Here is a 27,276-nt window from a genome sequence, read left to right on the forward strand (position 1 = left end):
TCTCGCTCTTCTGAGTTGTGATTGGCATTTGGAGTGTGGCCGTCAGTGACTGACTGCTTTTGGCTGGTGGTGTCTTGGGGTGAAATGTCTCACTCACTGTGCCGATGGTTCGGCTCGGGATTCGTTTTTGGTTCCGTTTCGGTGTCGAATTGATGGATCTTCTTAAAGGTTTAGAGAGGCCTGTAAGATTATCGTATAGAAACATTTATACGATCATGAAATAAATAAGGAATGGTTGCATGTCTTACAACCTTCCTGATACGTCGTTAAACCCAACCAAATCCAACCAAACGACAAGTACATACAGTGAGGTTACACGTAGTCCTAGAATGGTCTTAAAACATCTGAGGAAAGTGTTTAAGGTATTTCAGGCTGTGGTCATAGGATGGCAGTCACGGCCGTAATGATCCAGGGCAAAAAGCCTGCTTAACCAAGCAACCACACTAGAGTCGCAATATCCTTGCTTCCTCACGAAGTCTGTCCGGCAACTGCGTCACTTAAATGAGCCTGATTTCAAATCACAAGTCGTACGGATGTTTGAGAGACGTTTACACGGATGGGAGAGGGAAAGAAAAGAAAAGAGAATTCGTAGATGCGCTTAAATTTCCATACGATGTATTGATACAAACAACTCTGCACTCAGGAAACTGTGTCCAGCTACTTGTAGTGATCATCATGACCTCACTGGAATAACGGGGGGGAATATCTTCCGTTGAAAAACTGGCGCAACTGCGAGGAATTGGATGAGCCGACCAGACGTGACGAGAAAAAGTTCGACCTTGCTAACGGGATCAAGTTTTTGTCATCCTTGAGAGCAGAAGTGTGGACTGCTCGAGAGACGTAGTCACCTGACCCACACATTGCCTTCTATTTTCCTCTGAAAGTTTTAAGTCTGTTCAGGTTCTTCCAGCATCACCGAGGCGAGCAGGTGCCGTCCAGTGGTCATGAGCGAGTTCTTCTGTCACTGCCCAGGTATTCATGGAACGTCCGTCAGTTTCTTTGTAGTCTTGAAGATCCACGCGCGCAACGCGCTCTCACACAGGCCAACCAGGCGACAAGCTCTGCCACTACCACCTCCGATGCGACGCTTCTTGTCAACCTGCACCGACACACGGCACCTCTGGAGTACATGGAGGGGAAGACAGAAGACAGTACCTGTCTACGAGTTCCTCCGACCAGATCTTAACCTGAGGCAGGCCAGCGCGCAGCGCTCACGAAGGAGAGAGAGAGAGAGAGAGAGAGAGAGAGAGAGAGAGAGAGAGAGAGAGAGAGAGAGAGAGAGAGAGAGAGAGAGAGAGAGAGTTTAAGGGACAGAAGACTTATCCTTTAAAAGGGGTTAATTGTTAGAGAAAAAAAATACTATTTGATAAAGGTGTTGCTATTATCATTCTTTATCTTCTCGTCTTATGGTCTGTCTGTTGTTTCTTAACATAATTATTTTTCTGTCATAGTTCGCTTTGGAAAATGACTTAAATTCCAAAGTCAGTGTCTGGATCGGGTCCAGGTGGGTCATCAAGGTCACGGTGTGGGTCAGGTCCAGGCTAGAGGAGGTCATCGTGGTCAGGGAGCCTCATGAATGTCCCACTGTGCTACACAGTCAGGTGTGTGGGGTCAACAACCACAAGCCATACTCGCTCTGCGTCCAAGGTAAACACGTGTGGTAGTTCACTGTGTCACAAGATGAATTCAAAGTTAAAAGTCTCAAATAATAGATCCTCGCGTCACGTTGCAGTCTATGTTATGAGGAACCTTCATCCATAGGGCGTCACATATCATAACATTTTCTCCTACAGATCAACCATCAACCGTAACACAAGGAACATCAGTAACATGAGGAGCAACACTCACACCATCTTGCTCATCACATGAACTCCAGACTCACTGTATCTGAGTCATGTTCACATGATCATGAGTTAAGGTGTTGCGAGACAATATTGTGCTGTCATGGAGTCTAATATGTCTGCTCATCCAGACAATTGCTTGACCCCAATACAACCTTTACCGGCGTGAGAGTCAGCATCGTCTGTGGCATTTCCTGCTACCAGATAAACCAGCAGGTATCCGAGGCACTGGAGGATGTATATCTGTAGATCTGTGCGTTGTTTGGGTGTCAACCAACCTGCTGGAGGATACACCACCTACACACAGTAGACTACCAGACACATGGCCCATACATACGGTGTGATGCTTTACTTAGGTAACATTTAGATCACAGTCGCGTATGTCGTGATAATTCGATCCGAGGTGCATGCTGTGGCTGTCGAGTTCTTTTAATGCTTTTGATACTCGGTGAGTACTTGGACTCTTGTGTCTCCAACCTGTCACAGCACGACACATGCAACTTGTTTCCTCTGGTGTGATGCACGTAGTCTGGCTCTTTCCAGACCCCTTCCTATCCTCACGACTGCATTTGTCAAGATTAAACCTCATGAACCATTTGTCGACCACGGCTGCATCTTCTTCAGATCTCTTTGTAATATATAGTTATCCCTGTTGCTTCGCTCCTCCTTCATAATCTAAGCATCATCAGAAAACATATGTGGGTTAGACCGTTGCCTCGTCTGGTAAATCATTTACGTAAATCAGAGATGATAAAAGTCTCAGCACTGATTCCTGAGAGGGGCCTCTTTCCTTCCTCCTCTTCTTCCTCATTTGTCACCCTAGTGCACTTTGAGAAGGTTCCCTTATGCTCTGTTCCCTTCCAGTTAGATGACTGTACACCCATTCGCGCTTCCCTCCTCTGACGCCAAGCTTGGATGTTTAGCTCCTTGATCAGTCCTCTGTGGGGGACAGTATCAAAGGCTTTCTGGCAGTCTAGGGATATACAATCCACCCGTCCAATCCTCTACTCTAGGACGTTGTTTACTTGGTTATAAAAGTCCAAGAGGTTCCCCGCACAAGATCTGAATCCACGTCGTCTCCCACGTACGTAGCTTGAGACAGGCATGTAATCCTCTGTCTGCTTTCTGCCAACATTCGCCAAGAGTCTCTCATGTTATCATGCACTTCAAGGATAATGACCTATGATGATTCAGGTCTACTTCTCTATACCTTATCTTTTTTAAAGTATTGGAGCGCCATTCGTTCCCTTCCACCCCACTGGAACACTTTTCATCACTGAAGGAGGTTTTATATCACATCATATGGGTTTCCTCGTACTCTCTGAGATGCCAAAGGGTCTTGTGTTGGGTCCTGCTCCCTCCAGTCGCCAAGGGAGAATGAACGCCTGCGCTGGATGTGGCCCAACTGCCTCACCTAGGATTCGAAAACATGGCCAATGATGTTTACCACCGTAATACTGAGGCCCGTGTGTGTGTGTGTGTGTGTGTGAGTGTGTTCCTTTGAGTTAATGAATCAGGCTTACAAGAAAGTGAATGGGATAAAGATACAGTGATACAAAATACCAAACCTAGGGGATAGAATCCTTGGGACATGCTGGAAACTGCGACGCCGTGTACCAGTGAATCCCGAGAGCGGGCCGCGGAGGGATACAAGATGTAACCGAAACACCGCCCGCTTCCGCTCACCGGTCGTGAAGTATATCTCAAACTAGAGGTCTAGTCCCCGGAAGGCCTCTGCAGCTGCTTTGCCACCAGCAAAGAAAAGTCCTCTGCTAAGACACGACGATTTGTTGTCCTATGTGTATGTGTTATACAGGGACCAAAAGTAGGCGAGGGCAAAGGAGGAGCTCCCGGTCTGCAGGAGGTGGTCAGATGGCTTGCGCGGCTTCCCCACCAGGAGAACACCCCCCCCCGTGTGCTACATGACGCCTTATCTAGAAACAATACTATAACTTGAATAGAATAACTGATGATGGTTAAGTGTAACTGTTCTTGAAGGATTATGGTTAACGAAGCTCTGATTTCGCTTTACTTTTTTCTCCATTAGATACACAATTTCTCTCTACATGGTTAGAATAGCAGTACAAACTGTCTTGTTCATTTTTTGAAAAACCAGTGTTCATTTGTACATGTGCAGCATCGACAGTATATCTCAGACAGTCACGAAACATTTCGCAAGTTGTTTTGTCTGAGAAATGTTCAGTCTTTCGAGACAACTAAAAAAAAAAGAATAAACGTTTGAACTATGAGATCCTTTTTATTGGATACATCATATAACATAACAAATGCGACAGCTCATGAGGAATGTAGAAATATATTACTCTCACTAAATATATATATATATATATATATATATATATATATATATATATATATATATATATATATATATATATATATATATATATAGTATGTGTGAGGCTAATAAACAGATAACATAACTATTGACAAGCTAAGACATGGCCGTGGCTTTATGGATGTGAGTACACTGATGACGGGGTGGAGACGGAGGGAGGGCTGTAGCCGCCGCCGCCAATGTTGCCACCACCGTTGATGACTCCACCGTTCACAAAGTCAGTTCCGCCGACAGTGTCACTGCCGCCAATCACGTCACCGTCACCTTGCAAGGCGACGCTGAGGGCAGACTGGAGGTCCTCACCAGTGGGTAGAGTCGGGTTTTCACCCTCCGCATAGTTGACGAAGAAGACATCTGGAGTCTGTTGCTCTGGTTCTGGGACGTGGATAACTTGCTGATCCAGTTCTTGTCGCTTGTTGAGGACGTAGACGATGTTCTTCTGCTGGGGCGGTGGCACGACAACAGGCTCCTGGCCCGCAACTCCCTCTGGGGTGCGGATGAATATGATATTGTGCTCGACTCTTGGTGGAGGAACTTGGGGTCGTGGACCAGTGATCGGAGACGTTGGAGGGGCCTGGTAGACGTACAGGTTCCGGGTGACCACAGGCGTCACGCAGCTGCCGTCTGAATGGCGGACCTGACCTTGACCACAGCTGCCTCCAGAGTGGCCAGAGCCGCCGCCTGAGAATCCTCCTCCGCCTGAGAATCCTCCGCCGCCTGAGAATCCTCCGCCGCCTGAGAATCCTCTACCACCTGAGGAGAACCCTGAGCCACCTGAAAATCCGCCGCCTGAGAACCCTCCGCCACCTGAGGAGAACCCTGAACCGCCCGAAGAGAATCCTCCGCCGCCACTGAATCCTGAACCACCATAGGTGGGGCTTGTCCTGGGAGGTGAGGGCACACTGTAGCCTTGAGGAGAGGCGTACGCGGCCGCTACGGTCACTGAAACCAGGATCTGTGGGAGTAAATGCTGTCAGTGAGATTTGTAGGGAATGTGTACCAGCATATAAACGATCTGTTTTGAAAGTTCTGAAGTGACACTTAGATTATGAGTCACTCAAAAATAAGAGTATCCCTCAAAGACATAGCTATCATTCAAGAGGTATGTGTGCACCCGAGAAACATGGCTTCCACTCAGAAATATAGATACAACTATGAGTTATGGGTCGTCACTCTGAGATCGACTATAAGCTGACTAATACTCGTATACTAGAGTATGGATGGACAAAGTCATCCCGTTCATCTGGTCCACTCGACCCATGCAAAGCAATAATCTATTCGAGTTTCAGTCGCTGTATTTGAAACGTTGTAACTATGTCTTTACACAGCGAGACAAGAGAACAGTGACCTTGGGCCAGTAAAGTACATGTTAGTCTCAAATGTGTTAAGTTGACATGAAAAACAGAGAACGACTAATATTTGAGGAAGTGTTCATGTCTTCCTTGTGTCCGGTGTACAGCAGCTCCATAATACACTTCACCTTCCGTCACAGTGAACAGAATGATCACTATCGCTCTGTCAGACAGAATACACTATCTGTGAGCTACGTACAAATATCATTTTTAAATGAATACATGTGTCGTGATCATGACCGATTATGTATACCAGTCAGACAAAGACTATAAACAGTAACAAGTTAAAAGGAAAATATAAAAGTTGAACAAACGACTGTATCTCCCATCACAACCATTCACCCCTGGTACTAACTGGTACTGTCTGTATCTCTCGTCACATCCACTCACACCTGGTATTGTCACTAGCTCTCATCACACTCACTCATCCCTGGTACTGACTGTGTCTATCATCACACTCACTCATCCCTGGTATTAGCCAGAAGCGTCAAACACTCAACTTTCAGTCATGGTGACATCCTCGCCCCCGGTGACTTGATCCAAGTCATCGTGTTTTTACTTTATGACTCAGGATGTTTCCTTACTGCTGATGGTCTAGTGTCGTCTGCTAAACACAAGATGTCATTGTTGGGTCATCCTCAAAACACTGCTATTCCTCAAGGCCTTCTTGAGTCTGAACTAACACCACACCTCACATCTTCCTCTCGATCCTCCTATATTAAGGAGAAAAAAACTACACTTCCGTCTGGGTCAATACAGGAGCTGTTGTAATGACGATATGTGGTTATTTTCAGCACTGCCATACTGAGGAGGAACGCAAGACCAGAGCCTGCAGGAGGCCCGACTCACCAGGAGCTTCATGGTGGAGTGTGGTGTCCTCTTGGTACGTTCGACGCTTTATATAAGCCCCCCTCTCACCCTCTGTGCTTCGTAAACATTGCTTTCTTTAGCATCTTCTGTAGGATGACTCGTTCCTTTCCTTCTCTAGGTATCCCGAGTGAACACACACACACACACACACACACACACACACACACACACACACACACACACACACACACAGGAGTTTGTTCTGCGACAGTTCCTGCTGCATCATCTGAGCTGCAGAAGGAAAAGATTTAACGTTTTATTAAGTTTTACGTTACAGAAAATTTCACCAGAAATGATTCCCATTTCATACCTTTTCTGTGACGTCTGAGCTGAACATCATGGTACTTCATTAGACCTACGTTGGGCAATCTTGAGCAAGACTTCACCAACATAATGGCAAGATTTGATTCACCCTTTTCAACCTCTTCCCTCTGTATCTTGTGGCACCTTCATTGAATGTGGTGTACATACCCATTCAACTTCAGCAGTTTGTGGGAGCCCCTTATAAGTAAACTGACAGAGACTTTACGAAAAAAAACCCAATCATTTTTAAGATGATTTGATGAAACATGTGCGAGTCCTATCACTTATGCTATTATGAGACGTCACTTAGCTTGTTATTATGAACGAACTCACCGCTTACTTAACCCACATTAGCGATACATTCTCATTCCTCCGGATATCTAGGATGCGCACAACAACGTCCCCTCCTCGGTGGTGGGTAAAAAGAGATCGTAGGCGGGTCAGTGATAGCTGCGTATCTATCTCGTATGTAATTGGGATGATAAACAGATGCTTTATGACCCACACTGCACCTGGGGTCGTCAAAAGTCCAAACCACCATGCAAAGCCTGCTATACACAGGTAGGGTGTGAAGGAATGCTTGTATTACCTGTAACACATCAATCCAGCTTCCCTTGTTGTTTCGCATGCCATCTGAGACAGACCAGGTACTCATGAGTCCCACGACGTTCACAGCGAGACAGACCAGGTACTCATGAGTCCAATGACGTTCACAGCGAGACAGACCAGGTACTCATGAGTCCAATGACGTTCACAGCGAGACAGACCAGGTACTCATGAGTCCAATGACGTTCACGGTCAGACAGACCAGGTACTCATGAGTCCAACGACGTTCACAGCGAGACAGACTTGGTACTCATGAGTCCAACAACGTTCACAGCGAGACAGACCAGCTACTCATGAGTCCAAAGACGTTCAGTGGATGTTACTGTGTGTCACCCTAGCATGTACCTAGCCCCCTCACGAAGACACAGCTGAACCCACTCCATTAAGCAGACCCGAGGAGGCTACAAACCCACAATAGAGTCCCTATCAAGCTTTTATTCCAGATAAAGGTATCAGTTCCTATACAGACTGTTACTTAACTTGTAGCTCTTTTACTGTTCCTTAACTTGAGCTATTGTAAACCAAATCAAAATGATATACATTGGATTTGGCTTCACTGAAAGAGACGCGTCTATCCCAACAGAAGACATGACAATGAGCCTTGTTAACTGTGAGGTTGTGTCCAACAAGGGTTTACCTCCACGAGTGCATTCTACCCTATAATCCAGGACTGGCTGCCTCCGCCCTAGGGTGCAACACCGACTCCCTCTTCATCACATTAAGGAACCAAAAGTGAACAGCGTTTTCCATACTGAGGATTTGATTGTACATATTGAGGATTTGATTGTACATACTGAGGATCCCTCTAATACATGATGTGGTTCCTATAGAACATAATGAGATGTATGTAGTCAATACTTAGATATCCTGAAATATATAACTATGTTCATGTAATAACTGAGATTCACGTAAGGCCAGTGATATAGTCCGTTTTCTGTTCCCTGTAGTACATTCGAATTCCCTCTAGCATATACTGAAGTCCCTGTAGCACGTCCTTAAGTATCTGGTGTACATATCAAAGTTCTCTCCAATGTATACATACAAAGGTTCGTATATTTCATGCCAAGGCTCCCAGATATCCAGAGAAATAAAGCTTAATTGTGAGTGTGGGTTAAGGAAGCGTTTGATTTGCTCTGAATAAGAAGTTAGATCTATGTTAATGTCTCAAGACGGCATAAGTGATAGAGTGGCGCGGGTTTCATCCACTCGTTACGAATATGTTAGCTTTTCGTGCGAGCACTCTAAAGGAGCTTAAATGTAGCGGCCCACACGCTGCTAGGTTTGAGGGAAGGAGGAAGTACGTCATCATTATGATGGTGCCGCAAGATGCTCAGGGATGAGGTGGGAAGGGAGATTAAAGTTTTCCTGTTGCACTGGTGCTCTTTTCCACAAGATTTTCGAAGGTAAGAAGTTCTCATCTATTAGATATTATTCTGCAGCTCAATTGTAGCAAGACCTTCATTTAACAGATTCATATGTGTTCCTTTGGGATGCCAAGGAAAGGAGCGAATCATCTTACAAAAGACGGTAAAGAAATCAGTGTTTACGAAGCACAGAGAGAGGAAGAGAGAGAGGGGCTTATATAAAGGGTCGAGCGTAGTGAGAGGACACCACACTCCACCATGAAGCTCCTGGTGAGTTGAGCCTCCTGCAGGCTCTGGTCCTGTGTTCCCCCTCAGTGTTGTAGTGCTGAACATATAACCACATATTGTTATCATAGCAACCCGGATGGATATGTACATATCATGGACAGATCGAGAGGAAGACGTGAGATGTTGTGTTCGATCAGAATCAAATCCTACCTGGGAAGTACCTATATCTAAGGATGATCCCATAATGGGACATCTTGTGTGCAGCAGGCAACAATACAGCATCAGCAATGACACATCTCTTAGGTCATCATGCATAAATACGATGACTCGGGTTGAGTTAGCGGGCGAAGATGTCTCCATGAATGAATGCTGAGTGTTCGACGCTCCTGGCTAATGTCAGGGGTGGGTGGGTGTGAAGAGAGATACTGTTAGTACCAGGGATGTAGAGACTGTGATAAGATATTCAGTTAGTACCCTCGCTCTACAAAGCTACAACCTTGCAAATACAGTGACTGAAACATGGATAGGTAACTATCTGAAAAATTTATGATTCGAAAACGTAAACTGGTATATAGGCTGGTACTAGTTAGCTTATAGATGATCTCAAGAGTGACGCTATTAACTCTTACGTGTTCACAGTGACGCCAATAACCTTTGCATGTTCAGGGTGACGCGGGTAAGTCTTATATGCTTAGACTGACGGCCTACAACTCTTAGCTGTATTCATATTTCTGAGGGGTAGCCATATTACTCAGAGGCACAAATACTCCTTTGAGATATACTATTTACACTTCCGATCTTTTTGTCCGCAGATTTTGGTTTCAGTGACCGTAGCGGCCGCGTACGCCTCTCCTCAAGGCTACAGTGCGCCTTCACGTCCCAGGCCTTTGCCCTCCTATGTTGGCTCTGCAGGTGGCAGTGGGTTCTCTGGTGGCGGAGTTTCTCATCAGGGAGTGGAGGGTTCTCAGGTGGCTCAGGATTCTCCTCAGGTGGTTCAGGATTCTCCTCAGGTGGCTCAGGATTCTCCTCAGGTGGCTCAGGGTTCTCAAGTGGTGGAGGATTCTCAAGTGGCGGAGGGTTCTCCTCAGGCGGTTCTGGTTTCTCTGGAGGCAGCTGTGGTCAAGGTCAGGTCCGCCATTCAGACGGCAGCTGCGTGACGCCTGTGGTCACCCGGAACCTATATGTCTACCAGGCCCCTCCAACGTCTCCGATTGTTGGGCCAAGACCTCAAGTTCCTCCACCAAGAGTTGAGCACAATATCATATTCATCCGCACCCCAGAGGGAGTTTTGGGCCAGGAGCCTGTTGTCGTGCCACCGCCCCAGCAGAAGAACATCGTCTACGTCCTCAACAAGCGACAAGAACTGGATCAGCAAGTTATCCACGTCCCAGAACCAGAGCAACAGACTCCAGACGTCTTCTTTGTCAACTATGCCGGAAGGTGAAAACCCGACTCTGCCCACTGGTGAGGACCTCCAGTCTGCTCTCAGCGTCGCCTTGCAAGGTGACGGTGACGTGATTGGCGGCAGTGACAATGTCGGCGGAACTGACTTTGTGAACGGTGGTGGCAACATTGGCGGCGGCGGCTACAGCCCTCCCTCCGTCTCCACCCCGTCATCAGTATACTCACATCCATAAAGCCACAGTCCTTCAGGATGTCTTAGCTTGTCAAAAGTTATGTTAATTCCCAGTTTGTTCACTGGCCTCACACGTACTATATGTCAAAATGAATATATATATATATTTCTTTTTCTTTCATACTTTCGTTATATTTCATTGTATTTCTTGTGTTTGGTGAAGTAATCAAGAAATAAACCATTAAAGAATCTGTGATATATTTCATTTGCATCCAAAGACTGTTCAGTTTAATGACAAAGCAGACAGTGAAGTGCTGACTAGCTGTATGATATGTGGTCAAATAACTGCATTTTAAAAATGACGTTACTCTCGAAGATGAAAAGAAAGCAAGTTAAAACTAATCATGTGTTCATTAACGGTTATTTGGAACATCTTCAAAAAACAAGCCATTAAGTCAAGTACAGTTTTAGATACAATTACCAGTTATTCTAACGTATAAAAGTTTTATTAACCCGAAAGGAATCTATGCTATATACAGGCGGATCTGCCTGTATGTAGACACGCTGATGAAGTTGCCAAATGCGCGAAGACTTCCCTCATACCTAAATGTCAATAATTCATCCACTTCCTTGGCAAGATAGAAATTGAAGGCAATTGGGATGAGTAAGTTTCTGGAAAATATGATACTACTAAGGGAGAGGGTTGTGCCTACGATTTGGAATGTATGAAAAGAAAAAATGGCAGATGGTAAGAGGTTAATCCGCTGAACAATGCCCTTCCGCCGTTCTGCAGTAGCATAATGCAACATAAAGTCAGACACATGCACACTTACCGACGCGACTTTTAGAACACCGATGTGCATTCTCTTTAGGAATTGTCTCATAGATTACCGCAAGATCAGTTACGTTTCCAAACTTTCATGGGCTTATCAATTCATGAAAGATAACTGTCACACATGACAAGCATGCAGTTACCTCCTACACTGGGCGGGGCAACAAAACAAGCATTTAACCAGTCGTTTGGCTAGAATTTGGTTTCTCTTCATTCAGAGTAATTCTCCGTGAGCAAACATATCTTGAATGAGCAATTTATCATAATTTGGCAAGTGTTTTAATTACGTCAAAAAGATAACATTTCCGAATGATACCGATCAGTACTTTGTTCGGAAAGGCCAGAGGCTTTTCTTTTTTTTTTTTCCACGAAGGTTTCAAAGTCAAGTTAGGTGACGCGCCGCCAGTCATCTGTCTGAATCATAAATCTACCGAACCAAATGTTTAATGGTTCGGTGAAGTGAGCTCATAGGGAAATCGCGTGCAATGTCTATTGTATTTCCTAATTTAACTCAATGATACATATCTCAGTTTTTTCTTGCCTTTACCTGCATTGGGTTCTAAGGTATTTTGAGTCTAGTTTTACGGTAATATTTCCTTTAAGCGGACACGGCCCTTGAAGCATTCGGGGAACGAGAGCAGAAACTAAATGATACACACAGTAACACAAATCATCTAACTTAAGTAACGTTTTGAAACTTACTAGTCATTCGTAAGGTAGTAGGGAACGACCGATCGCACGTATCCAGATCATATCGTGTATGTAGGTTTGATTGTTTATCTATGTATATCTGTAGGGCGCATCCGGTAGCTATCAATATATAATTTGATTAGACCTTGAAGCATTGATTTCCATACATTTAGTAGCCCCATGAAAGCACCGTAAATTTTAAGGAAAACACCACTTACAAACGAAATGTATTTGAATTGTCCTGTGGGAAAACGGCGGAATGGCATTGCTCAGTGGAATAACATTAATCCTCCAACACCATTTTCCTCTTCGTACCTCCCATATTGCCGGACCAAACTTCCCACTCAGTAATAACATATTTTCCTGAGAATTCATCACCCCCTCCCCCAGTGTCCAGCAGTACTCCTGCAAAGAAGGTGGATGAATTAGTGGTAACTGTGTACTTGGGGGAGGGGATTTAATCGTCTTGCGTCTGGCAACTACGTTGACGCGTGCGCAGACAAACGGGATGGTAGATTCCTTTTGGGGTTCATTATGGTTGCATTTTGTCATATATCTCTTCCTTTGCATATGACTGTACATGGACGGGAACCCCAGGTGTGCAGAAGGTGATCACATCTCGTCTCCTGTCCATCAATATAGATACAACAAAAGTTAAAACTCTCTGGCCATTTTAAGAATAATGTTCTCTCAAATGTAACACTTGATAGTATATTGATTTGTCCGTAAGCTTTTCACAGTCCGTCGTGTCATAAGAATGCACAATCTTCGGTGGCAAATGAGATATTGGAATACTCTGTAGATCTTTATTTGTCATTGGATACTTCAACAAATACATGAAATGCTATAGTTTATGACGAATGTAAAATATATTACTTTGTCGCTTTAACTCGTGTGTATATATATATATATATATATATATATATATATATATATATATATATATATATATATATATATATATATATATATATAGGAGACAACATAACTATTGACAAACTAAGACATCCTGAAGGATTGTGGCTTTATGGATGTGAGTACACTGATGACGGGGTGGAGACGGAGGGAGGGCTGTAGCCGCCGCCGCCGCCAATGTTGCCACCACCGTTGATGACTCCACCGTTCACAAAGTCAGTTCCGCCGACAGTGTCACTGCCGCCAATCACGTTACCGCCACCTTGCAAGGCGACGCTGAGAGCAGACTGAAGGTCCTCACCAGTGGGCAGAGTCGGGTTTTCACCCTCGGCATAGTTGACGAAGAAGACATCTGGAGTCTGTTGCTCTGGTTCTGGGACGTGGATGACTTGCTGATCCAGTTCTTGTCGCTTGTTGAGGACGTAGACGATGTTCTTCTGCTGGGGCGGTGGCACGACAACAGGCTCCTGGCCCAGAACTCCCTCTGGGGTGCGGATGAATATAATATTGTGCTCGACTCTTGGTGGAGGAACTTGAGGTCTTGGCCCAACAATCGGAGACGTTGGAGGGGCCTGGTAGACGTATAGGTTCCGGGTGACCACAGGCGTCACGCAGCTGCCATCTGAATGGCGGACCTGACCTTGACCACAGCTGCCTCCAGAGTGGCCAAAGCCGCCGCCTGAGAATCCTCCTCCGCCTGAGAAACCTCCGCCGCCTGAGAATCCTCCGCCGCCTGAGAACCCGCCGCCACCTGAGGAGAACCCTGAACCGCCCGAAGAGAATCCTCCGCTGCCACTGAATCCTGAACCACCATAGGTTGGACTTGTCCTAGGAGGTGAGGGCACACTGTAGCCTTGAGAAGAGGCGTACGCGGCCGCTACGGTCACTGAAACCAGAATCTGTGGGAGTAATTGTTGTTTGTGAGATTGGTAGTGAATATGTAAGCGATCTGTTATGAAAGTTCTGAAGTAACACTTACATTATGAGTTTCACTCAAAAATTCGAGTACTTCTCAAAGATGTGGTACCATTCACAAGTAAGTGTGCATTTGAGAAACATGGACTGCCAGTAAGAGATGTAGATACAACTAAGAGTTATGGGTCGTCACCCTGAAATAGACTATAAACAGACCAATACTCGTACACTAGAGTTTAGATGATGTAAACAGTCATCTCGTTGATTTCCTCTACTCGACCCATGAACTTTTCAAGTAATAATCTTTTCTTTTTCCAGCCACTGTATATGAAACGTTGTAACTATGCCTTTACGGAGTGAGAGAAGATAAGAGTGACCTTGGGCCAGTAAAGAACATGTTGGTCGTAAAAGAGGTTTGCTGAAATGTAAGAGAAGAGAATGACTGAAGTCAAAGGATATGCTCATATCATCAGTTTGGTCGATCTGCTCTTGCGCTGTAACACACCTCACTTTCTGTCAAGGTTAGTAGAATATTCTTGGTGTCCCTATGAACCATCACAATTATTCTCCCAGACAGAGAATGTAACGTTGTGCGAAATGTACCAACGAAACCATAGGATCAATACGTGTGTTGTCCCCTGGTACTACCTGTATCTCTCATCACAACCATTCACCCCTGGTACTACCTGTATCTCTCATCACACTCACTCATCTCTGGTACTACTTGTATCTCTCATCACACTCACTCATCTCTGGTACTACCTGTATCTCTCATCACACTCACTCATCCCTAGTATCAGCCAGAGGTGTCAAACACATCTTCGCCCGCTGACTTGGCCCAAAGTCATCGTATCTTGTACTCCAGGATCCACAGGATGTTTCTTTGCCGATGCTGTATGTCGCTTGCGTCACACAACATGTCTATCCTTCTACAGTTCCATCCGGGTCAATACAGGAGCTGTTGTAATAACGATATGTGGTTATGTTCAGCACTACCTACACTGAGGAGGAACACAGGACCAGAGCCTGCAGGAGGCCCAACTCACCAGGAGCTTCATGGTGGAGTGTGGTGTCCTCTCCCTACGCTCGACGCTTTATATATGCGCCTCTTTCTCTCTCTCCCTGTGTACTTCGTAAACATATCTTTTTTTTTTTGTGTGTTTTGTGAGATGACTCGTCCCTTTCCCTCTCTAGGTATCCCCAGAGAACACATGCAAATTTGTTGTTTGAGAGTCCTGCTTCATTATCTGAGCTGCGTAAGGGACAGATGTAATGTTCCCATTAAGTTCTATCTCAAACAACAAAAAAAAAAAAGACATTTCCTCTGAATCTATTGATGTCACATACTTAGTGTCTGACCTCTGAGCTGAACATCAACATTGATCCATCGATATGTTAACCACCACAATGCGCTCTTCCGTGCGACGGCACCAACACCTACAGCACCTCCTCATCCTCGGGTCTAAGTTACGCTGGCTGCCTCCGCCCCAACAGCACCGCATCCCTGAGTCCTGGACACTATAATGCCTGTATGCAGCAGTTTACCTCAGAGCCGAGCAGTTCACGTCACCCGAGTACCCTACCTTGGTGACATCACATGGTCCACTACCAAACCTCGACCCTAGTGACATCACCTGAGCCATCAACATATTCTACCATAGCGACATCACATAGTCTTCCAACACTAAGCAACCTGAGTGACATCACCTTCACTAATATACTCTGACTTTATCCCAGTGACATCAGAAGGTCCAGCGATACGTCTTACCCAAGTGGCATCACATGGTTCATCCCTACACTCAACCCTAGTGACATCACATGGTCGGCCACCACTCTCCGCCCGTGGTGACATCACATGGAGGGGCATTTCCAACACCAGCGTCCTCAAGGCAACAATGAAACAGCGTAAATAGAATTAATGTCAGTAAAAGTGCAACATCACACTTGGATAGTAGGCCATCACAAGGAACCTCAGTATGTACCACAGGGAACCTCAGCGTGTACTACCGGAACCTCAATATGTACACAGTGAACCTCAGTGTGTACTACCGGAACCTCAGTGTGTATTACCGGAACCTCAATATGTACACAGGGAACCTCAGTGTGTACTACCGGAACCTCAATATGTACACAGGGAACCTCAATATGTACACAGGGAACCTCAGTGTGTACTACCGGAACCTCAATATGTACACAGGGAACCTCAATATGTACACAGGGAACCTCAGTATGTATTACCGGAACCTCAATATGTACACAAGTAATCTCAATATGTACACAGGGAGCCTCAGTATGTATTACCGGAACCTCAATATGTACACAAGTAATCTCAATATGTACACAGTGATCCTCAGTATGTACTACCAGAACTTCATCATGTACTAGAGGGAACAACGTGTACTACCGGAACTTCAGTATGTACTACAGAAACCTCAGTATGTACCACTGGAACTCCAGTATGTACTACAAGAAGCTCATTATGTACCACAGGAACCTCAGAATGTACTACAGAAACCTCAATATGTACCAAAGGAACCCCAGTATGTACCACAGGGACTCCAGTATGCACCACAGGAACCCCACTATGTACTACAGGAACCTCAGTATGTACTACAGAGAACACAGTGTCTAGTATGGCAATGTTAGTATGTACTACAGAGAACACAGTGTCTAGTATGGCAATGTTAGTATGTAATACCGGTAAACTTGTATGTCCCACGAGATCTTCAGTGTTCATTATAGAAACCTGAGTATGTACAACAGGGACGTCAGTATGTAGCTTAAGTCCATCAGTATGTACATCAGTATGTAATCCCAGTATGTAACTTAAATCCATCATTATATATAGCAATATGTACTACAGGAACTGTAGTTTTGACCATGAGTACTGTAGTATGTACTAGAGGTTAGTGGTGGGAGACTTTGGTCATAAGGTCATGACCCAAGTCATGAACTTATGACTTATGACTTAAGTCGTTCCCGTTTGTTGGGACAGTGTGAGGGATCGTGTATCATTTTGTGAATGGCCAGGATTCTGTTGAAACGCGACCCACCAACAAACTCGCTGTTTTACCTGATTGTCATCCCTCGTTTGTGTACACTAGGTCACTAATGTTGAAGTTCCTTGACATCAGCTTGAAATCATATGAAGGATAGACTACACCTCGTCGTATAAAGTAAAATATATTATTTGAACTTAAAGTAGATAACAAAATCTCTTATTCTTTTTGTAGACCTGTTCCTTCAGTACAGGCGTTTACAGTTTGCTTCTGCTGCAAATAACATGAGATATGTGACAGGGTTGATTACAGTTCGACTGAACTGCAAACTGGTCTATGGCGTCGTGTAAAGGCTTGATGGAGCACCAACTGATAGCCCACTGCCGCCCCCGCTCCCATAGCCACCGCCACTCACGAAGCCACCACCTCCTCCTAGGCTGCCGCCGAAACTGCCGCCGCTGCTGCCTATGACCTGGCCACCGCCCTGGGAGGCGATGCTGAGGGCAGACTGGAGGTCCTCGCCGGTGGGCAGAGTCGGGTTGTCACCCTCGGCATAGTTGACGAAGAAGACCTCTGGGGTATCTTGCTCTGGTTCTGGCAAGTGGATGATTTGTTGGTCCAGTTGTGGTCGCTTGTTGAGGACGTAGACAACGTTCTTCTGCTGGGGCGGTGGCACGACAATCGGTTCCTGGCCCAGACCAGTCTCTGGGGTGTGGATGAAGACGATATTATGTTCGACTCTTGGTGGAGGAACTGGTGGTCGTGGACCCACGATGGGTGGGGATGGAGGGGCGCTGTAGACGTACAAGTTGCGAGTGACCTGAGGAGTGACGCAGCTACCGTCCACATGACGGACTTGGTCGGGGCCACAACCGCCTCCAGAGAAGCCAGAGCCGCCCGAAGAGAAGCCTAAGCCGAAGGAGGAACCACCGGAGAAGCTTGAGCCGCCAGAGAAGCCAGAGCCGCCTGAGGAGAAGCCTGAGCCGAAGGAGGAACCACCAGAGATGCCTGAGCCGCCAGAGAAAACTGAACCGCTAGAGAGGCCGGAGCCGCCAGAGTAGGAGGGTACACTGTAGCTTTGTGAGGCAGCCACGGCTGCCACGAGCGCGGAGGCCAGGATCTGCGGGTAAAGACCTGTAGTTAATCTATTTTGCATGGTTACTAATTGTCGTGTCGTAAGATATTAGGAACAACATTTTTCCAGACAGTATAATTCGTGCAGGTGTCTCTGCTTATCTGTAACCAAGATAGGCAGAGAGAGACAGGCAGAATGTTTAAGGAAAGGATCCTAGATATTATATCTCTGGGTGAAACAAAGCTCAAGGGATAGGGGGAAGAACTGATTGAGTAAGTATCAGAGGCAAAGTCGGGAATTGATGTGGGGGCGAGAGGGAGAGCCAAGAAAGAGGCAGCACTTCTGCTGATGGAGTTGTAAGAATGTGTGAAAGAGTGTAAGGAAGTGAGGAACATACAGGAGCGGGTTAAACTGAAAGCGAATTACGAGAGGTGGGTGATTATCAGTGTTTATGCACCAAGCTACGAGGAGAATAAAGGTGAAAGGAGAGAGTCTTGGGAGCAGCTGATTGAGTGTGTCAGTGATTCTGATGCGTGAGGTCGGGTATTAATGATGGGTGATTTGAATGCGAAAGTGAGTAACTTTTCAGGTGACGGTACAATTAGGGAGCAACAGGTATTCGGTGAGGTGAATGGAAATGGTGGACACCTTGTGGAGTTGTGTAATGGAAAATGACTAGCATTTTGGAATACCAGGTTTAAAGAGAGCGACATACTTAAGTATGCGTATGCGTAGAGTAAGCAAGATGACAAGAGGCGTTTATTGGATTACTTACTAGTTGATAGGCGTGAATGTGGTGTGAATGTGTTAAGAATAGATAGCTAGTAGAATGTATAATGATCGTCTGTTGGAGGCCAGGGTGAAGATATGTAGAGACTTTCTGAAAAGAGGAAATGCTGTGGGCGAAAAGTGGGTTTTGAAAGTAAGAGAACCTGGTAAAGAGGATTATGTGAAAAGATAATAGGAGAGATTGAGTGTAGAATGACAAATGGTATAAATGCATGAAGCTAGTGGAGTGGATGAGCAATATATATATATATATATATATATATATATATATATATATATATATATATATATATATATATATATATATATATATATATATATATATATATATATATATATATATATATATATATATATATATATATATATATATATACTGGCTGGCGGCGTAGCTAGAATCAATGGGATATTTTTCCACTGCAGCACATGACTGAGTCTTTCAGTACACCAACACACTACACTACACTGCTCGGAGCGACCCGCCTCCCCAGTGAACCTGAGGCACCACCGCACGGAGAACTCAACGTCCCACGAGGCACCACTGTAGCTCGAGGCGGAGGTAATACTACTCACCAGGAGCTTCATGGCGGAGTGTGATGTCGGCCCAGGTCCCCCACTGCCTTATATACCTCCTCCCTAAATCCTCCGTAGCGCTTCCTCCGCTCCTTTCCTTCCCCCGCCTCCTCCTCCTCCTCCGCCTCCTCTCTTGGTCTCCAGGGGTCGACAGGTGTTGTGTGGCGCAACCTTATGATCACCACAATGACATCCGCGCGCGGCCAACAGCGCCGTAAGGCAGAGAATGTCTCGACCGTCGTAGTCGATATCAACCGTACGGGGGCAGCTCAGTTGGTTGTAGGTGTTTCCTGTGGAGGTTTTTGTGTTTCGCGCGTCGTGAGAGTGGGCTCTCTCTCTCTCTCTCTCTCTCTCTCTCTCTCTCTCTCTCTCTCTCTCTCTCTCTCTCTCTCTCTCTCTCTCTCTCTCTCTCTCTCTCTCTAAGCATGCTTCAAGGAACACTAGATCGAGAAGAGAACATCGGTGATAGATCATCGCCCATCTCACACCTTCGTCATCAAGGCCAAAATATACTTTTTAAGTGACTACGGATGCATTGACGCTTCTCCACCACCACCACCGCTGTGTTGTTAGCGTATATACGCCACCTACAGGTGTGTTGTTAGCGTACATACGCCATCTGTCGGTGTTCTGTCAGCGTAGATACGCCATCTATCGGCGGTGCTCATGTTCAATGCAGTTCGCCGAGTGGCTGTGGGTGTGGTACTCCCATCGCTATGTGAACCCATGGTGATGTCACGTTACTGAGGTGGGCTGCATACGTTACACGATATAAGGTAATATGTATGTCAAATAACACACTTTCGGTGTTTTGAAGTTCTCGTGCAAATGGATATTGTGGGAGGACTGAAACCCTTAATACATTTCTCTCGGGGTTATTCTTTTTTTTTTTTCCTGGACCTCCCTCACCTCCCTAGCCTCCACCTCCGCCTCCGCCTCCGCCTCTTTTTTTTTTTCTTACCAGTTTTCAAGCGGGGTTATTCTCACCTGATATGCATATCTACAGACGCGATCCATTGAAACTTCTTGTTGTATGTTTAATGGTTCCGTGTCACGGCCGAGCGAGCAAGCGAGAGAGAGAGAGAGAGAGAGAGAGAGAGAGAGAGAGAGAGAGAGAGAGAGAGAGAGAGAGAGAGAGAGAGAGAGAGAGAGAGAGAGAGAGGGAGTGAATGGACTCGAAGGTAGGGAGAGCCGCCTTCTGAACACCCGAAGTACACTATCACTCCCCGCGCCTCACGACCTGCACCTCCCTCCCATGCCTGGGTAGTAATTCGTGGTTCATGTCTCATACCAACCGATGATTTCGAGTCCTCACACACACACCCACACCTACACCCATTCACCCACCCACCCACCCACCCACACCCACCCACACCCATCCACCCACACACACATCCACCCACACACACACACATCCACCCACACACACATCCACCCACACCCACCCACACACACACACACACACTGAGGCTTAGTGATGCAGTCGAGCGCCGCGCTCTCTCCCTACATAGAGACACACACATATTCAGACGTTTTGGCCTATGGTCCGGCCTGGTGGACGTGGCTGCCTTCCTAAGTGCTGCGGAAGTTTCTGCAAGATAGAAGGGATTCTTGAGGGCGAAAAGAGGAAGCATATATGTAACTCGAACCCTGATCACTCGTCAGCTGACAGCCAAGAAAAGTTCTCCATAGCCAGGTGTCAGTCAGTGACTCAACCCATGGCCTTGGTAAAGAACCAGACTGAATTCAAAACAAATGAGCCATTTTGGTTAGACAGAATACGTCACTTCAGAACCTACTCGATCCAGACCAATCCGTGGTCTTCCTGGTGTTAGCTTTCAGTGGTTGTTATTGTTGAGTAGTTCTGATCATACGTACTACAGGGCAAGACACCGCCTAGTTCTTGTTCCAAACCTCTCACACCCGATCGAGCAGATACTATACAGGGCAAGCAAGTCAGTCTTATCCTGTTGTCGAGTGCGGTGCAACGGTTGTCGGTCCCATAAGTAGGGCAGACCTTCAGCCAGACGACACCCCATGTGTGGGGACTCTCCCCTGGCAAGAACATCAATGGCAAAGGTTAGGTGGTTCAGAAGTACCCAGTCTCCTCAGACGTCGGGCGGTGTGTCATTCCCTCTCCTGTAATGCCTCCTCCCTGATTGAGATTGCCACCGCTGCTTCATCGCCCCACTCACACTTTCTGACGCTGTTACACGCCCTCCAGCGAGATGGCAGGTCGGAGCAACACCTGCAGGGAACCTGGGTGATCATCTCATATGGTCCATGATAGATTAACGGCGGTGACACATGATCAGCGCAACTGTTCCTGTTTTTATAAGCCCGGTGCTTTTTGCCGAGAGAGAGACACCCACGTCAGACGGCTCGTCTACCAAGATAATACTTCCGCTTCGCCAATTAAGCCTCATTACTACGCCAACTTTGGAGAACGGAGGAAACTTTATGTGCCAGTAACTTCTTGCCTATGCACAAAGATCGCTTTTTTGTTTTGTTCTGCAAGTGCTAGGCATTTCCCTTTTGAATGAAATTACACTTCTTCACCAGGACTTCCTCTAGTATTTTGAACAGACCATATGGTAATGTAGAGGGTGCTATGTTGTGAATGGGGTGAGCCAGGTTATATGGAGGGGTCAGGGGACACCACAGATAAGTCAGTAGGGCTCTGGTTTCGGAGCATTGTTCATGACACCTTGTGTGTGGACGTGAGCGAATGAGGAGGCCATACTTCGTCTGTTCCTAGAGCTACGTCTCGACAACGCAGGAAACGGCGAACGAAGTAGCGCCAGGAACAGACGAAACATTGGCCTCAATGACTCACATCTGTTCCCTACTCGTCTTGTACAACGCACCGAAAATCAGAGCGTACCATCCACATCGAAGTCCCGCAGAGCAATTTCCTGCTTTTCCAAGACCGCTTCGTGTACCCAGTTCAGCCCAGTGAAAGCTCGTCACCCCCTCACCTCAACTGAATATATCACTTCGCTCCACCGTACCCTACACCACGTACTGCACTCTCGTTACCTTCCTGAATTGCCCTCAGAGACTGTATCACTCCATCATTACACCTCCTTTTCGATCTTCCCCTTTCTCTTGCCCCCTCCACTTCTGATACAGATATGAGTGTGACTTCGATCCTCCTCTCCAAATATCCAAACCATTTCAGCACACCCTGGCCATCTCTCGATCAAGCTACGCATACTGCCACACCCTCGCTCTCTTATACTGACAATATCATACATGATCAGTCCTCCTCACACCACATACTGCCCTTAGGCATTTCATTCCCAAAGCGCCCACCCTTTACTATTCTTCTGCAATGAAGGTCCAATATGAGCATTCACACAGCACCTTCGTGATTAATATATATATATATATATATATATATATATATATATATATATATATATATATATATATATATATATATATATATATATATATATATATATATATATATATATATATATATATATATATATATATATATATATATATATATATATATATATATGCGCTGCCAGGTATAATGGCAGAAGTAACACTAACATTTTGTAACTCCTGTGTGTTGCCATCATGATGAGCTTTGTGACACGTTATCAACTGCACGATGATTAATGTGAATAATGTCCAGATTATCTTTCTATCATTCCAGGAATTGACCATATGATAGTAGGGATAAGAAAGGCTTTGTGAAATTGACAAACACAACAACTTTATATTCTCTGATTAGACAACTTAGTTTTAATATATATATATATATATATATATATATATATATATATATATATATATATATATATATATATATATATATATATATATATATATATATATATATATATATATATATATATATATATATATATATATATGTAAAAGGGTCAAAGGTATTTATGGAGTACTGTACAGGCTTGATGGAGCGCTAACTGACAGGCCGCCTCCACCAATACTACCGCCACCGCTCCCATAGCCTCCGCCACTCAAGAGGCCACCACCTCCTCCTAGGCTGCCACCGAAACTGCCGCCACTTCCAAAGCCTCCGCCACTTCCAAAGCCGCCACCGCCACCTATGACCTGGCCACCGCCCTGGGAGGCGATGCTGAGGGCAGACTGGAGGTCCTCGCCGGTGGGCAGAGTCGGGTTGTCACCCTCGGCATAGTTGACGAAGAAGACCTCTGGGGTATCTTGCTCTGGTTCTGGCAAGTGGATGACTTGTTGGTCCAGTTCTGGTCGCTTGTTGAGGACGTAGACAACGTTCTTCTGCTGGGGCGGTGGCACGACAACAGGCTCCTGGCCTGGACCAGTCTCTGGGGTGTGAATGAAGACAATATTATGTTCGACTCTTGGTGGAGGAACTGGTGGTCGTGGACCCACGATGGGTGAGGATGGAGGGGCTCTGTAGACGAACAGATTGCGAGTGACCTGAGGAGTGACGCAGCTGCCGTCCACATGACGGACTTGGTCGGGACCACAACCGCCTCCAGAGAAGCCAGAGCCGCCTGAGGAGAAGCCTGAGCCGAAGGAGGAACCACCGGAGAAGCCTGAACCGCCAGAGAAACTTGAGCCACCTGAGAAGCCTAAGCCACCAGAGAAACTTGAGCCCCCAGAGAAGCCTGAGCCGCCAGAGAAGCCGGAGCCGCCAGAGAAGCCTGAGCCGCCAGAGAAGCTTGAGCCGCCGCCAGAGTAGGAGGGTACACTGTAGCTCTGTGAGGCAGCCACGGCTGCCACGAGCGCGGAGGCCAGGATCTGTGGGGAAAGAGGCATAGTTAATGCGTGTTTCATGATATGACAACATTCGTTATTCTACACAGCACTGTGCTCTGAAAGTTCCTGCAAATTGCACGTTAATAAACTCAGTCTTGACTGATGTATGTATGTGAAACAGAAAGAAGAGCATAACTTGGTGATGTCAGGTGATGTTAGCATCATCGAACAATCTCATACAATCTTGACTCTCGATAAGTGCAACTATTTATTCTGAATACTCAGTAATTCCTGGAGGCTTTGCCTGTATGCGAACGGCGCCTTTACCCTTGCAGTATCTTCTCCAGGCTTCTCCACATACCTCGACTTTATGTAAGAACTGCAGAATATTGTTTGTGTTTTGACATAAGAAAGTAACTGCAATAGTAATGGAAACACGAGTGATATGTTACGTGATTTCAGAACTTTGGACAGCGGATGACCATCAAACGTTACTATCGTGAAGGGGAGGGGGTGGTTACCGACACGAATCAAATCAAATGTTAGCGTTATCTCGGGAGAGCAGAGACTGTGGGTAAGGAGGGATTTGCAGAGGGCTTGCGAGTTGCGGGAAGGTAAAAGAAGGATGCGGCGGTGAGGCTGAAGGGGTGTCGTCGTATCGTACAGAAAAGGGTTCAACACTGGGCAGATAGGGTGCGTGGAAGACGATTGGTAGGAGTCGCCAGTGTGGGGGTTTAGAAAGGTAGTTTAAGAGCTGAACAAGTTCTCCCACCGTTACTGACATGATCCTCATCTTCCTCTCTCGTATGATATCTAATATTGAACCACTAATTATAATCCTTATAAGATATGATGCTCATCATGGTTGCGGAGAGAACATTACTCTGGCGCATGTTTTAATGTGGCATAAACATGACCACACTGACAACCAATATACGAGGGCAAGAAGCGGGACTTTCCCCGAGCGATGGGTCTCTTTGGTATTCATGCACAGTAACACGCCGGTGGCATGACCCGAGTCACCGTAAAGAGCCAGGCTTAGTATACGTCTGGTGGCTGAGCACTATCACCGAGGCTTAGAGCCAGAGACACACACAGCAGGAGGCACACGACTCACTCACCAGGAGCTTCATGGTGGAGTGGGATGTTGGGCCAACTCGTCCTCTGACTTATATATCGCTCGCTGCCTCTCACTCCTTCTCGTTAGCTTGCTTTCGTTTCCTTCCCTTCATAGCACTTGTTCCCTTCCCCCATCCGTGTATGACAGGTGGCTCACGCCCTCGGGGTCAGCAGGTCAGTAGTTGGTGGCTGAGGCAACCTACCATCAACATCTCTGGCTTCCGTGCGACACGGTCGTAAGTGCCACGTGTGGGAAGTGACGACGTTTTGGGTGTACTGGACACACACACACAACACACACACACACACACACACACACACACACACACACACACACGTCAACACCACATATCATGAAATGAATTTGTTTTAGGGAAATGTATCTATTCATATTCAGGGTTTAACATACATAACATTACCGCCTGTGTACCATAATTGTAGGAGAGGACAATTATGACATTTAATGAAATAAATACGTTCAAATGATGTCATTCTTATCTTATAATTCTTATACTTTCTGTCCTTGAGTTGAGGTTCTAGCCATCAAGAATTTCATTTTGTATCATGTATACAATTTGACAATAAAGACATCTTGTCTTATCATTATAGAGGTTGGTATGGTACACAGAATAACGTCGCTGACACAGTGTAGCTTAAAAACTTTTGAGACTCGTCTTGTTAATGTGTCCTCACACAATAGGCTTGTGTTGGTCTGGGCTGCTGAGTGGCCGCCACTACAATTAAGAGAAGATATCCTTTTCCTAGTTCAACAATGCTTGTTCTAAGCTGGATCATGGAACTGCCACTGGATGTGGAAAGTGAAATCAATAGGAAGGGGGGTATTACATTTACGGGAGAGGGTAGGCATCTGGTAACAGTTCAACCCTCTAGTCTCATATGACTTTTAACACGACTAAATATCAATTTCATATGTTTATCATTTATTGTCACATTCATCAAGGACCATGTACACCGTGAGAGTACGAATGGTCTTCACGGACACCTGACGAAGGAGTTCAGTTCAAGATTTTCGACTGAACACCTGACGAAGGAGTTCAGTTCAAGATTTTCGACTGAACACCTGACGAAGGAGTTCAGTTCAAGATTTCCGACTGAACACCTGACGAAGGAGTTCAGTTCAAGATTTTTCGACTGAACACCTGACGAAGTTCAGTTCAAGATTTTTCGACTGAACACCTGACGAAGGAGTTCAGTTCAAGATTTCCGACTGAACACCTGACGAAGGAGTTCAGTTCAAGATTTTTCGACTGAACACCTGACGAAGGAGTTCAGTTCAAGATTTCCGACTGAACACCTGACGAAGGAGTTCAGTTCAAGATTTTTCGACTGAGCACTTGACGAAGGAGTTCAGTTCAAGTTTTTCGACTGATTTTATGTAAAGGACGTTGATGACGCCCTCAGTCGATTACCCTGGCACATCAACAGGCCTTAAGCCATTCTCGTCAACGTCGCCTGTTATAACGTATATGCGTATAATCACGACACACTGAGACCTGAGGGTGGTAAGAGCCGTTAGACGGAGTTGGCACGAGAGAAGGGAACTTGTCACCCCCCCAAATGAGCCAGGTTAGCCGTACCTGAGTTCCTGGGTCTCGATTCCTTTCACTGAATTTATATTTTCTTTCGCGTTGATGGCTCCAGTCACGGACGAGAACTCTCATAAACATTAACCCTTAAATAAAACATATCTTAAGTGATATTTTTTTTTTGAGAGATCAAAAGGGAACAGGAAATATAAGGTATTGGTTTTGAGGAAGTGGAAAACTGCTTTCTTTAAAGGGAAGTTGGAGACGTTATGAAAGACGTGAGAAAGTTAAGCGTCCCAAAGCATAACGAAACAGAGGAACAAAGATAGAATAGCGGCTCATCACTGAGTTGCCATCGGTCACTGGACAATACCGCAATTCAGTTGTTTGCCCGAGTTTATTAAGTAGTTTAACTAACGTCGGTGCGGAAGAAGCTGCCATGCCAAGGAAGGAGAGACCAACATATATAAACTATAGCATAGGGAGAGTGATCCTCCCTCCTCACATGGGCCAAGGTCTGAAGTCGGGTTGGGAAAGTTGTTGATAAGAAAGGATTACTGCAGGTCTTCGCTTTCTCGATGGAATCTGTCAATGCAGAATCATC

General features: G+C 45.8%; 4 protein-coding genes and 1 pseudogene across 4 annotated transcripts; 1 reads left to right on the plus strand and 4 right to left on the minus strand.

The window, feature by feature from the left end:
* Window positions 1-4,199: 4,199 nt before the first annotated feature.
* On the minus strand, window positions 4,200-6,423 carry LOC139762436 (uncharacterized). The gene is made up of 2 exons (XM_071687329.1): window positions 6,399-6,423; window positions 4,200-5,152 (listed from the first exon to the last, which is right to left on the minus strand). The coding sequence occupies exons 1-2, from the start codon at window positions 6,408-6,410 to the stop codon at window positions 4,313-4,315; spliced, it is 852 nt and encodes a 283-aa protein (XP_071543430.1). The 5' UTR covers window positions 6,411-6,423; the 3' UTR covers window positions 4,200-4,312.
* Window positions 6,424-8,931: 2,508 nt separating this feature from the next.
* Window positions 8,932-10,747, plus strand: LOC139762561 (uncharacterized; annotated as a pseudogene).
* A 2,178-nt stretch (window positions 10,748-12,925) lies between these two features.
* On the minus strand, window positions 12,926-14,926 carry LOC139762580 (uncharacterized). The gene is made up of 2 exons (XM_071687607.1): window positions 14,895-14,926; window positions 12,926-13,832 (listed from the first exon to the last, which is right to left on the minus strand). Exons 1-2 carry the CDS (start codon window positions 14,904-14,906, stop codon window positions 13,044-13,046), a joined length of 801 nt encoding a protein of 266 aa, XP_071543708.1. The 5' UTR covers window positions 14,907-14,926; the 3' UTR covers window positions 12,926-13,043.
* Window positions 14,927-17,018: 2,092 nt separating this feature from the next.
* On the minus strand, window positions 17,019-19,398 carry LOC139762581 (uncharacterized). Its single transcript, XM_071687608.1, has 2 exons — window positions 19,285-19,398; window positions 17,019-17,967 (listed from the first exon to the last, which is right to left on the minus strand). The coding sequence occupies exons 1-2, from the start codon at window positions 19,294-19,296 to the stop codon at window positions 17,182-17,184; spliced, it is 798 nt and encodes a 265-aa protein (XP_071543709.1). The 5' UTR covers window positions 19,297-19,398; the 3' UTR covers window positions 17,019-17,181.
* A 3,594-nt stretch (window positions 19,399-22,992) lies between these two features.
* Window positions 22,993-25,228, minus strand: LOC139762438 (uncharacterized). The gene is made up of 2 exons (XM_071687331.1): window positions 25,128-25,228; window positions 22,993-24,048 (listed from the first exon to the last, which is right to left on the minus strand). Exons 1-2 carry the CDS (start codon window positions 25,137-25,139, stop codon window positions 23,194-23,196), a joined length of 867 nt encoding a protein of 288 aa, XP_071543432.1. The 5' UTR covers window positions 25,140-25,228; the 3' UTR covers window positions 22,993-23,193.
* Between the last annotated feature and the right edge of the window lie 2,048 nt (window positions 25,229-27,276).

Source organism: Panulirus ornatus, chromosome 43 (genome assembly GCF_036320965.1).
Source record: "Panulirus ornatus isolate Po-2019 chromosome 43, ASM3632096v1, whole genome shotgun sequence".
Classification (NCBI taxonomy): Eukaryota; Metazoa; Arthropoda; class Malacostraca; order Decapoda; family Palinuridae; genus Panulirus; species Panulirus ornatus.